This window comes from Coenobita brevimanus, chromosome 22 (genome assembly GCF_032717465.1).
Source record: "Coenobita brevimanus isolate Jiangsu-jjx chromosome 22, ASM3271746v2, whole genome shotgun sequence".
In the NCBI taxonomy this organism is placed as follows: Eukaryota; Metazoa; Arthropoda; class Malacostraca; order Decapoda; family Coenobitidae; genus Coenobita; species Coenobita brevimanus.
In genome coordinates this window covers 41,581,577-41,595,597 of record NC_136975.1, presented here as the reverse complement: position 1 = coordinate 41,595,597, position 14,021 = coordinate 41,581,577, and the positions used below count along the sequence as shown (strand labels likewise).

Sequence of the window (14,021 nt, the reverse complement as noted above, 5' to 3'; positions counted from 1 at the left end):
CAAATACACTGAATCACATCAAATACATTGTGAGACTTCAGTATAATTCATTAATTACTGTACTCTGTTTCACAAAATAATTCTTCCTTGCTGGGGATAATCCTCACCTTGTCCCTTGAATATGGTGATGTATTTTATTAGTTTCTTCTTGCTACCTTTAAATGATTTTATCCAGCTTCAGAATGACATTGAGTAGTAAAGGGGTGTTGCAAGCTTGAGTCAGTTCATTCCTCAGTCCCCTGTTCGAGAGTGCAGAAACATAGTCAAAATCTTAAATTTTCTCATTTTTTCCCCACTTCTGATACAAGTATACCACTGTTTTTTCAGCCTCAGATTATCCAAACACCTCTTTTAATGTGGACAAAATTAAGAGTGAACATATGAGATTCCTGTGCCCGCCAGACTAGTTTATCGGGTGGCCACTGATTGCGATTAGTGTAGTGCGTTCTCACTTGTATTGCTTTTACTGCATGTCTTGGTGGTGATCCCTGAATTTTGTGCGATTCTTAGCTCATTTTACTGACATTTAACCCTAGCTAGGGCTTCTAAGAAAGATATAAGTGTCATTGGTGGCGCCAAGCATTAATACCAGTCTATTTCACTGGTTATGGTTAACCCATCAACTGTGCCATTAGGATTTGAGGGGACCCCTATGGTGCCCAGAAAAACACCAGTTTTTGAAGTTCCTAGTATTCCATTTCTGATCTTAAAGAGTGATAGGGAATGTAATACTGTATTGAAGTGTATGTTCCTAAATTATTAGGTCATTATGCAGTAGTGTAGGGGCTACCAGTATCTAAAGTTATAGTGCAATAATAGCAAGCATGACACTGATAAAAAAAAAAATCAGCATTGTCATTTTATTGGAAACTGATTTTAGGGTTATGAGATGAAAGAAGGTACATTATTGTATGATAAGGTAAATTAGATGCCTCCATTTGACTTACAAATGAACAGCTGACCACAATTCACGTCAAAACAAAGCGCAGAGACTTTGATTTATGGTTCAACTTTCATGATGTAAGTAGCAGTCAGACACTGGGGTTTCTTGATGTAACTCGCAATTCTCAGGTTAATTGGTCTGCCAAACTCATAAACCAAATAAAGCAATTAATGGGAATAAATGTTAATTGGTTCATCCCCTAAAAGTTTCCACACACTTCTTTGCCTGATACTGTACTCAGATAATAATCCCCAAAAAGACAGGAGGGACTGGTTCAACAGTACAGTATTTACACTGAGTTTGCTACTCTCGCACATGAACCAGGAGACCCTTTTCACTCATATTTCTCCTAACTATTTGAGCCTGCATTGTTGTCATTGTATTTTGTCTATGAATATGAAACTCTCACAATTAACCGTTCCTAGCTGTCAATATCTGTTCTTCTGAAAATGACGCTTCTCAACATTTATCATTCTGTTAGTTAAGTTTACCCCTCCATACTATACTGTATCACCACTTGAGTTTATTCTGAAGTATTGTACCACCACAATCAGATCAAAAGCATATTTCCATCACTGGTACTGTATCTACTGAAGCAGTTTAAGCAAGTATGGAGTGCATAAAGCGTTATTACATTTCGGGGTTGTTTGCACATGTAAGCCAGTTGCTGTAAGGCACACCATTACCATAATAACCAATACATAGCTACCCAATGACCTACTGCACTGGTTGCCTATTTCTTCGCATACATTTTCACTCACCCAACAGGTCAGAATGGTGTTTTAACAGCTGTTTTGGGGGGAGTTAATGCAGTAGGACTTTTTTTTGTATGTTAAAAAAAAACACACACAAGAAGGTAGAACTTTTGAAAAAACTGGACCATTATGTTTCCATGCTGAAGTTGTGTGACCCATATGGTAATGGTTGGTCAACTGTTTATGATATAAAGAAGCAAAGGAAAAAAAATATTTAAACTCTATGCAGACAATGATTCGAAGAAGCAAATGACCATTGGATGGTAAGAGTACTATGTGTGATCGAGTGATGGTGGAATCGTTTTGACAGGGTCAGAGTGATGGAGTGAACTTGTTGGGTAACGTGATAATAAACCAGGATCAATTGGTCAATAAAGAACTTAAACTAGAATTGAGTTTGATGTTACTGAAGGGTAGTGGGTGAGAGGTGTATTGTTGAATTATTATATATGACCTCTATTAGTCTGGCAAAACAATTCATTCAACAAGGCTCAGGAACCAAGGGTGCTAGAAAATCAGTGATGTACTTGTACTTTAATTGCAAACATTTAGAAAGTCAGTGATGGATGCTTTATGCCAGTAAAACAGATTCTTGGGGAATGGGAAGTGCCCGGGAAAGGAAAATACTGTACTGTATTCACCATGCAGTTTAATCTTGTATTTAAATTTTCCTTCCAAAATAATTACTGGGATGTTTGCTGGTGATACTGTGTTGTTAAGTGAAGATGAAGGGGAACTGCAAGGCTTGGTGAATGAGTTTGGGAGAGTGTGTAAGAAACCAAATGTAAAGGTGAATGTAGGGAAGATTAAAGTTGTGGTCTTTGAGAGAAATCAAGTCACTGAGTGCACAGTGAGGTTGGATGGTGAGGAAATGGAAAATGTGAGTAGATTTGCGTACTTGGGTAGTGTGATGAGTAAGGATGGAAGTTTGGAGGATGAAGTGCTTGAAAGGGTACAACAAGGAAGAAAGGTTGCAGGGTCTTTGAAAGCAATGATAAGAAAGGGGGAAGTGAGCTTGGAAGTAAAAAAGTCACTGAATGATAGTATTGTAATACCATCTCCAGGGCTCTTGCTAACTGCCAATGGTTGTGAGCCATTTGGCTCCTAAGGTTTCAGATTTACGAGCCAAATAAATTTTTAGTAGCCAAACTGACTACGAGCCGAAATATTTTCATTTCGTTTCGTTTTTAAAGGCTCCAACATGCTTGCATGTGTCGGCCTTGGTTACCTAATGGCGGCTCTCCACGCTGCACGATCCATTGCAGCCTCCTTGTTCAGTCCCTTAACCCTGAGGTCACACTTAATGACCTCGTCCCATGTCTTTCTTGGTCTACCCCTCATAACCCCACCCTCAATATTAACACTTCTCACCTTCCTCACCCAATTATCATCCCCCATCCTCTCCACATGTCCAAACCATCTCAGTCTACCTCTCCTCATCACAACACCAATATACTCCAGTCCCATCCTACCTCTCGGTTCTTCCATCGTAAACCCAGCCCCTCCAGGCCTTGGACGCAGGGACGCACTGCACATCCACCTAATCATTGTCATTTTTGTACGTCTGAGCCGGCGAATATCTTTCTCCTTCACTGCCCAGGTCTCACTACAATACAGCATTACACTCCTAACACATGCTGCATACAAAGACCCCTTAGCACGTAGGGAGAGTCCTCTCAATGTCAGGAAAGGCAAGAGCTCCCTGAACTTCTTCCAACCACTTCTCACCCTAGCCACAGAGCTAGCTCTAGCTCCACCTCCAGCACACAATATGTCTCCCAAATAACAAAACTCTTCCACACACTCAAGATATTCACCAGCAAGTTCAATCCTTTCACGGCTGACAATCTTCACCTGCTCACCCCGACACGCTGTACACATAAAATCAGCATTATCTCGCAGTCTACCTCTGATACCACTACATCTCTTATGCACCCATTTATCACACACACCGCACAAGATGGAATTACTTCCCACGCCCTTGTGGCAAACTGCACATGGCCACTCTCTCTCGTCTTTGACAGTACCACCACCAACCCTAGATATCATCACTTTTGTTTTATCTGCATATACCCTTAAACCCTTGTGCCCCATACCATCTCTCCACTTCCTAAACCTTTCCTCCGCCTCCCTTATGTTCTCTGCAATCAACACCAAATCATCAGCATACAACAACTCCCACGGGAGTCCGTTTCTAAAGTCATGTGAAAGGGCTTCAAGTACCATGATAAACAACATGGGACTCAAGACTGACCCCTGATGCACACCAACATTCACAGAAAACTCATCACTCAAATCTCCATTCACTCTTACCTGGGTGTGAGCACCCACATACATAGCCATAACCACCCTAACCAGCCACTCCTCCAAGCCAAGCTTTCTCATTGCCGACTTCACCACCTCTCTAGGGACTCTGTCAAAGGCCTTTTCCAAATCAACAAAAACAAAATAAAGATCCCTTCTCCTACCAATATATTTTTCCTGAAGCTGTCGAACAATGAATATAGCATCAGTGGTCCCCCTACCTGGCATAAACCCAAACTGCATCTCATCAATATGCACTCTTTCTCTAATCATACTTTCTAAAACTCTCTCCATTACCTTCATTATCTGATCTAAAAGCTTTATGCCTCTATAATTTCCTTTTTCCAGGGTATCACCCTTCCCTTTATACACATTTACAATTACACTCTTCAGGCAATCATCTGGAACAACACACTCATAAATAATCCTATTAATCAGGTCAGTGACTAAACTCACCCCTATATCGTCTGAGGCCTTCAACATTTCGGCAGTCAACCCAGACACACCTGCTGCCTTCCCCACCCTCATCCTGCCTATTGCCTCACTCACAGTAGCAGTATCAATCAAAGGCCAAGGGCCAGACGCTGGATCTGCTGGCTCCAAACCTTCCCTGTCCCAGTCAAACTCCTCATTCAACAACCTGTTATAATGCTCTCTCCATGCATCTTTAATATCCTCACTGTTCACCACTACCCTTCCTTGATCATTCTTCACACACTGCTCACCTATAATATCCCGATTATCCCTCTTCACTTGACCTGCCATCCTAAATATATTTTTCCTTTCCCCATGATTTAGGTTATCAAGTAATAGTCTCTGTGACTCAGACTTTGCCCTGTATACCTCTCTTCTAGCCATACGCTTGGCAGCCAAATATTCCTCTTTGCTCCCACCCTTCTTCCATTCCCGGAAAAGCCATCTTTTCTCCTTACTGCAGCTTCTACACCCTCATCCCACCACCAAGTTACTTTATATCTTGGTGGTCCTCTTGTCCAACCGCATGTTACATCAGTAACTCTCAAGAAATTGTTATTGAGGGCTCTGTACTGTTCATTAACGCCTCTGTCTACAGCTCCCTGTTCAGCCACCACTCTCCTCAACTCGCTGTAGAAGGCATCCCTTACTACTTGGTTTTTCAGCTTCCATATTTTCCTTCTAGGTACATAAGTCCTCTTTTTCATCACTTGTTCTTTTTAAACACCATATCACAAATCAATAGTTTGTGCTGCTGCACACACTCCTCGCTTCCTACAACTTTAACATCCCTCACTAACCTCCTATCGGGTCTCCTAACCAGAAAATAATCTGTCTGATTGCTATTTCCCCCAGACTCATACGTAATTAACCTACTGTCTCTTTTCCTAAAGCATGTGTTGCACACATACGAGCAATAAATATATTTATTTATTTACACATTGTGATGATTAGAATCAGATAATGAGGTTTTAAACATTCACAGTGGCAACAAGGAAGGACTTAATAATCGACCATTTAATTGAGATTTACTTATTCTGTAGTTTACTGGGTTTTGAAGTGGATGGATTTTCTCCTCGCCAAAAGGCTACTTGCATGTAATATTTGTTCGCCGAAGGGAAAAAATTCTCGCATTTGCGAGCTGTGGCTCGCCAAACAAGAGCCCTGATCTCTAAAGGAATGGACGCAAAGCTTGGACCTTGTTGGAAGGACACCAGTCAAGAGTGAGACCAGTGTAAATGTGTTATTTGAGAGGAGCATGTGGAGTTACATGGAGAGATAGATTGACAGATGAGGATGTGAAGGAGCATTGTGGTGTGGATGTAGATGTGGTAGTAAGTTTAGGAGAAATACATTGAGGTGGTTTGGCCACGTGGAGAGGATGGAGAGCGAGATACTAATGAGGAGAGTGTATGGGAGTGAGTTGGATGGGGGAGACTGAGGATGAGATGGAGCGATGGAATGGAGAGGTACATGAGAGAGTGGGGTGTGAACTGGGGGGAGGGCAGTGAAATGGCAGGGGACAGAGTGACTTGGCCATCCCTTATGAGATCAAGGCATCTGGCTATAGGTAGATGGATAGATAGTATGAAAGGGTTCAAGGAGTTGACTATAACATCTTGTTATATCTGAGATCATATGAGCATAGTAGAACTTGAAAATGTTTTTGCATTTTTATAAATTACCATATATTTTGTATGTTGCAGGTTCAGTTCCTCAAGAAGGCTGTGGACATACTGTGTGAGTGCAGGCAGACACTTATGTTCACTTATGTGTTCGCGTATTATCTCCGAAAGAATAATCAGTCCGTAATATTTGAAGACAACCAGAAAGATGTTGAGAGTGCGACAGAAACTTTAAGTGAATACTTGGAACGAGACATCACCCAGGAAAACTTGGCAGACATTAAACAGAAGGTTCAAGATAAATACAGGTGAGTGTATTTTTGTATTTATGTTGATTTTTGTAGACATATACAGTAATCCTTCAATTATCCAACACTCATTACCCATCATTGTCCAAAAAAGCAAAAAAATTATGGCGGGATTAAAACATTCACTTTTTATGGCATTAAACCCCTCGCACAAGGAAACTGTATTTTTCACACTGCCTGCTGCTCTCTGCCACCCACAGTGCCCATCAAAACAAAATCCACTCTGCCTGCGCTGACTCATTTTCACACTGTAAGCTGTCCAGTGCAGGTTTGTGCTAAGTTTGTAATTGAATTTGTGCCTTCTGTGTAGCTAAATAAGAGCTTTTGCATAGTCATATTTTGCTTGCCCTTGTGCTGGCATATGTATGTGTACTGTATGGCTCCCCCTTCTACCAAATGAACAAGAAATATCCTTTTCCTCAAGAAGAACCTGAGGGATAATCAGGTGATTCAACAAAGGCTAATCAGTGATTTGCATGGTAACCCACTATGGCATCTCTGTGCCTCTAACCACATAGAAATAATCAACAAAATATTCTTCTGTACTTCAGTGTGGTAAGTACAGTATTCAGTAGCTGTATATTTTAGTGCAGAATATATAGGAATATATAGGAAAGAAAAGGGAACTGTACTTTGTTTTTGTTGATTTAGAGAAGGTGTTTGACAGAGTCCCTAGTGAGGTGGTGAAGTGGGCAATGAGAAAGCTTCAGATCATGGAGTGGCTGGTTAGGGTGGTTATGGCCATGTATGTGGGTGCTTGCACCCAGGTAAGAGTGAATGGAGATTTGAGTGATGAGTTTTCTGTGAATGTTGGTGTACATGAGGGGTCAGTTATAAGTCCCCTCTTGTTTATCATGGTACTTGAATCCCTCTCACATGACTTCAGAAATGGACTCCCGTGGGAGTTGTTGTATGCTGATGATTTGGTGTTGATTGCAGAGAATGAAAGGGAGGCGGAGGAAAGATTTAAGAAGTGGAGAGATGGTATGGGGCACAAGGGCTTAAGAGTAAATGCAGATAAAACAGACGTGATGATATCTAGGGTTGGTGGCGGTACTGTCAAAGAAGAGGGAGAGTGACCTTGTGTAATTTGCCACAAGGGCGTCGGAGATAATTCCATCTTGTGCAGTGTTTGTGATAAGTGGGTGCATAAGAGTTGTAGTGGTATTAGAGGTAGACTGTGAGATAATGCTGATTTTATGTATGCCATGTTTCAGGGAGAGCAGGTGGAGATTGTCAGGCGTGAAAGGATTGAACTTGCTGGTGAGTCTTTTGAGTGTGTGGAAGAGTTTTATTATTTGGGAGACATGTTATGTGCTGGAGGTGGGGCTGGAGCTAGCTCTGTGGCCAGGGAAAGGAGTGGTTGGAAGAAGTTCAGGGAACTGTTGCCTCTCGTGACATTGAGAGGGCTCTCCCTACGTGCTTAGTGATCTTTGTATGCAGCATGTGTTAGGAGTGTAATGCTGTAAGGTAGTGGGACCTGGGCAGTAAAGGAAGAGGATATTCGCAGGTTCAGATGTCCAGAAATGACATTGATTAGGTGGATGTGTTGTAGGTCCCTGGGTGCAAGGCCTGGAGAGGCTAGGTTTACGATGAAAGAGTTGAGAGATAGGATGGGACTGGAGTGCATTGGTGTTGTGATGAGGAGAGAGAGATTGAGGTGGTTGGGCAAGTGCAGAGGATGGGGGATGATAATTGGGTGTAGGAAATGAGAAGTGTTAATATTAGGGGTAGGGGTGTGAGGGGTAGACCAAATAAGACATGGGACGAGGTCATTAAGTGTGACCTCAGGGTTAAGGGCCTGAACAGGGAGGCTGCCAGCAATCGAGCAGCGTGGAGAGCCGCCATTAGGTGACCAAGGAAGATGCATGCAAGCAAGTTGGAGTCTTCAAAAATGAAACGAATGTACCTTACTGTATGTCGCATTTATTGTCCTACTACATGTCTTTTGTATATATATACAGTAGGGCCCCGCAAATAACGTTTTTTTGACTAGTGATTTTAAGTCTAGCGATAGGATAGAAACTGTCTTCAGCTTCATAACTAGCGACAAAAACCTCAAAACTAACAACTCCATGCCAATCGTCGTCTAATTAGCGGGCCACGAGGCACATTTCAACTCGTTTTCCTAGCAAGCGAGTCTCGTCTAGCGAGTGAGCTGCACCATGCGAGCAAGTCATATGGCGTGTTTCGATTCACTGTTGTCCTGTCCATCACTATGCAAGTGCGACCTTGCCCAATTCTTGCTATTTTCATAGAGAAAATGAGGAACGTGAAGCTGTGAGACAAGCTATCAGCGCAATCTACGAAGATGAAGGACCAAATGATGTTGTCCCATTTAGCCCCATGGAACTTACCAACTATGAAGGGTTTGAAAGTGATGATGAGATACTACAGGAGATACAGAGAAAAGCTGGTGCTCGAGAGGGTGGCAATAGTGGAGAGGAAGGTGGCGATGGTGGTGGTGGCATTTACTCCCAGTAAGCATGCAAACTCCCAACTCCCAACTTTTTCTTTCAATAAATTGCATTCTGAGCATTGAAGGTGACTTTTTGTTGCTTTGTCTTATTAATTGTAATAAATATATAAAAATGTGACTAGTTAGTGGATACAAGTAGACAAACATGGAAAAAGAGTTGAACTTTCTAAATGTTCCAGCCTATTTTTATATTTCACTATTTAAAGTTTGCTTCCAAAATAGTGGTTTCATGACTAGCGAGGTTTCATCAGTCTCTTAAGATTGCTAGTTGCAAGGGCCTACTGTATATATATACAGTATATATATATATATATATATATATATATACTGTATATATGTAGCTATATATATATGTATATATATAGCTACCATGATTTACTGTACATTTAATATACTGTCTGTACAGTGCAGTAATACTTTATAATATGGTGTACCATGACTTTTTGTCACGAAAACTATATTGGGTTATGTTTTCTATGTTCGGATAGTTGCATAGGACAGTATAGGGCTTGTGTGGGGGTTATACCCCCCATAGAGGGGTTGGCTGGGTAATACAGCATTATCTGAAAAATTCATTGTCCGACACAGCTTGAATTATGACGGTCACGGTAATTGGGTTACTGTGTAGTTACAGACTAAAGTATACAAACTGTAAGGAAGCCCCAATTCTTTACTAATTTATGGATCATCTGTGGTTGTTAGTTGTGTTCATCCTGCATCCCACAGTACGGTATGTAGTCAGCAACATTTTAGAAAGGTCTGATATGTTTCTGCCATCATGACAGGCTTCAGAAATTACTGTGAGAAATTAGGAACCTGCCCACACTTATGCACTGTCACTTGCAATAATACTGTCATGGGTGAGGTGGTAGGTAGTGGTGGCTATTATCCACTCACATGAGGTAGTGCTGCCTACTTCTTCCTTCCCATTTCTGTCTTTCTCTGTGTGTGCCCTCCTCCCTTTCTCTTTCTCCATTTTCTTCGGTTTCTTTTATAACTCTTCTTCCCACTCTAGGTGGCTGTACACTGAGTGACAGGCGTAATGGTTTCCTGTAACCCAGGAAACCATTTATCACACTGGGTGGTAACCATATAAACAAAAATGGGGCGAAGTGGAGCCTGCTTTGGTACCATTGTTAACTGGGTGGAGTGATGCTAATATTGCATCCATTCAGGAACCAAAGCTCCACATTACTCCCTGCACCTTGCTTTGGTGAGGCACTGTCAGCTGCAAGGGAACATCAGTTCACTGCATGGGACAACCCTGCAGGGGTAGTTGGCTGCCTGTGGTTGATGAGTGTGCTTGGCCAGTCATACGGCTGATGAACAACAGCAGCAGCAGCAGATATTGGTGATACATCATCAGTATCAGGAAACTCTTCCTCTCATATATGGTGCATGGTTAAAAATAACTTGGTTACATTGTCAGGTGACACACTGTACCGGCAGATTAATAGTCAAGACTGCATTCATTTTCATGGTCGTGCATTTACCTTTGGACGGAAATGGTAATATATTAAAAACTGATATCTTTTTTAAAGGCTCCAGTGTGCTTGCATGCATCAGCCTTGGTCACCTAATTGCTGCTTTCCATGCTGCTCGGTCTCTGGTAGCCTCTTTGTTCAGTCCCTTATCCCTGAGGTCACACTCTATGACCTCATCCCAAGTCTTTTTTGGTCTGTCTCTCACAGCCCTCCTCTTGATGTTCACACCTCTCATCCTCTGCACCCAGTTGTCATCCTCCATCCTTTCATCATGCCCAAACCATATTAGTCTACCCCTCTGCATCACAACACCAATACATTCAAATTCCATCCTTCCTCTCACCCCTTCACTCATAGTCCTAGCCTCCCCAGGCCTTGCATTCAAGGATGCATTATGCATCCATCTAATCATTATCAGTTCTTTACATTTGAGCTGTGAATATCCCCTTACTTTACTGCCCAGGTCTCCCTGCCATACAGCATTACACTTCTAAGATTCCTTTGCATGGAGGGAGAGCCCTCTCAGTGTTAAGAGAGATGACAGTTCCCTGAACTTCCTCCAATCACTTCTTACCTCCAGCACATAGCATGTCCCCCAAATAACAAAACACCTCCACACATTGAAGGGACTGCCCGGCATAATCAATTCTTTCACGCCTGGCAGTGTCTACGTGCTCTTCCCTGACACACCGCACACATGAAATCAACATTATTTTGCAGCAGCCTGCCTCTAATACCATTACCTCTCTTATATATCCTCCTGTCACAAAGAATGCGCAGGATGGAGTTACTTCCCACATTCTTGTGGCAAACTGCACATGACCACACTCCCTCTGCTATGACAGTTCTGCCACCACCACTCCTAGGTACTTTTTTAGAAGAAGGAACCAAAGGCCAGAAGTCTGTAAGATTGTTCCTTCCAAGAAAAAAACAAAAACAATATAATGGAGAGCCTACTTCAAGATCTGTTCATTTCAAGATGGATGGACACACTGCGTTTGAAAGACTGTAGGTCATTGACAGTAGGAAATACAGATAAAGGAAGACAGTTTCAGGACTGACCTGTTGCATACATGAAAGACTGGGAGTAACAGTTAACTCTTGCATTGGTGAGTTGGACAGAAAAGGGATGAGAATTTGTTGTTAGTTGGGTGCTACACACCTGCTGTAGTGGTGGAGGGATGTAAGCATACAGTTCAGAGTAGCAGTTACCATTGAAGTAGTGATAGAAAACGAGATAAAGATGCAACAGTGCCTCGAAGAGACAGTAAGGGGAGAACAGTTATTGAAACGAGAAGTCTTTGACTCCATCTTTCTGAGAAGAGCTGTATGTGGGGAACCTCCCCAGTCCACACATGAGAGTTGTACTCCACACAGGTGAATAAAAGCCGTGTACAGTATAAAGTCAACAGCTGTGCAGGGTAAAGAAGGCATGGAGTTGGCTTAGCATACCTAATCACTTACAAGCAGATTTTACAAGTGAGGTAATATGATCTTTGCAAGATAAATCCTGAGAGAATGAAACCCCAAGTATGTTTAAAGATGATGCGGGATTGAGTTGGATATTGTTAAAAATTAGAGGATGCTCCTGCATAAGATTTTGATGAGTTGAAAGATGTAAGAACTGAGGTTTTTAAGCATTAAAAACAATGAGATTACTTTCACCCCAATCAGAGATATAAACCAAGTCAGACATTAGGTGCACCATAGCCTCATCTCTTGTTTGTTGTAACTGCTGAGGTGCATACTGTGGGACGTGAATGGAAAGGTGAAGGGTGGAATCATTAGCGTATGAGTGGATAGGGTTAGATGTACAGCTTAGGTCATTGATGAATAGAAAGAAGAGAGTTGGTGATAGGACAGAACCCTGAGGAATACCACTATTGATAGCTCTAGGAGAAGAACAGTGGCCATCTACAGCACTGGCTATAAAACGACCAGAAAGGAAGCTATAATTGAAGGCACAGTTAGAAGGGTAGAAACCGTAAGGTGATAAGGTTATGATTACAGGACCTCAACTGAGAGAACAGTTTAACAGCATAAGCAGGAGGTTTAGTTGTAAGGAAGAGGTCAAATACAGTAATACCCCAATATGTGATACCCCTAGATGTGATACCCCGGCTTAATGATGGGGGTAGAAATACCACCATATCCTGCCAAACGATGGCCATACCCCGGTTTAACGATGGGTTTTAATATTTTTTACCAATTTTGATATTTTAGACTAAAATTGTATGTTTAGGTTGATTTATAAACAGTTTTTAGACTTAAATTAATGTGTTTTAGCCGTAGGTGGAGTGAATATTGTCATTTTGGGGTACAGTTTACTAAGTTTATTTTTTCCAGTCATATTTGATGATTTTCAGATTTGTTGGTTTTAGTGAGTTATTTACAGGTGTTAGGCTTAGGTTAGCTTCTTTTGTAGCTGTTAGGCCATTTAGATTGGCTTTAAACTTGTTTTTGGGCTCATTTGGGTGGGTTTAGGACTTGGTTGGGGGGGAAACCCAAGGCTGAAAAACGCATCCCATTACTTTACATGTTAAAATTACCCCGATATACGATACCCCGCCTAACAATAGGTTTTTACCTAACCAATTGCATCGTTAAACTGGGATACACATGTATGTTGGAACTCTCTACAAGGCTGTCAGGGATAAGAGTACAATGAAGTACAAGCTGCTCTAAGTCATTAAAGTCATTGACTCTCAAACCCATGTTCCCCATTCCTTCTGTCCATTTCCTAAAGCTTTCCTCTACATCCTTTTTATGCTCTGCAATCAGCAAGTCATCAGGGTAATGGATATCATAAGAAAAGAGTGACTAAAGGCATACATCTTGACATTTTTTTTTTTTTTTTCCCCAGGTACTGTGACCAGAGACGAAGAAAGCTGTTAGAGCATGTTCACGAAGGGTACGATAAAGACTGGTGGGAGTACTCTGAACCCTAGGAGAAAAGGTTATTTCACACTCCAGGTCTTGTCCAGTTTATATCAGATTTATGCACATGAGTATCTGTGAGAAAAAAGGAGGGGGAGGGGTGAAAATTTGAGCATGTGAGATGTAAAATATTGCCTCACTGCTTTTATTGTAGGTTTAGAAGTTTCCTAACATGCATTGTATGAATGATTTGTAATTGCGGCATTTTTGTGAATCACTTCTCTTGAGAATATCTTCAGAAAATCAGAGTCTACAGTGAGAGTGAATCTGAACATCTGGATCGGTTTGGCTTTTGTTGATACATGTCTTCTTTTGTCTTTGAATCTTTTATAGTGTTTGACTTTCAGGAACTTAGTTTGGAGGCCTTTCATTTTTTCAAGAAGTTATGATTGATTCTCATCTGTGTAAAGTGGGGATTCGTACACATCATACATTTGAAGGAGGTTGGTAAGTCATTTATAAAGTCCAGTACCTCTCAGTATAGATAATCATGAAGGCACTCCCCTAATTTCTTAAACTTTCGTATGTTTAAATCTCTCTCTCTCTCTCTCTCTCTCTCTCTCTCTTTCTCTCTCTCTCTCCACATTTCCCTCATTTACTTCATTAAAGTTGAGAACCCAGATTTAAAATGCATGAATGTAAGCTAATACTGAAGACCAAATATATATATATATATATATATATATATATATATATATATATATATATATAT

The 14,021-nt window shown here is 41.3% G+C and overlaps 1 protein-coding gene across 1 annotated transcript in view; it reads left to right on the top strand.

The window, feature by feature from the left end:
* Positions 1 to 13,751, top strand: part of ari-1 (E3 ubiquitin-protein ligase ariadne-1) — a 48,570-nt gene extending 34,819 nt beyond the window's left edge. The window contains exons 8-9 of the mRNA XM_080266793.1: positions 6,183 to 6,409; positions 13,236 to 13,751. Coding sequence (XP_080122919.1) covers positions 6,183 to 6,409; positions 13,236 to 13,320 — 312 coding nt within the window. The 3' untranslated portion in view covers positions 13,321 to 13,751. The remainder of the gene's footprint in view (positions 1 to 6,182; positions 6,410 to 13,235) is intronic.
* The last annotated feature ends 270 nt before the right edge of the window (positions 13,752 to 14,021 follow it).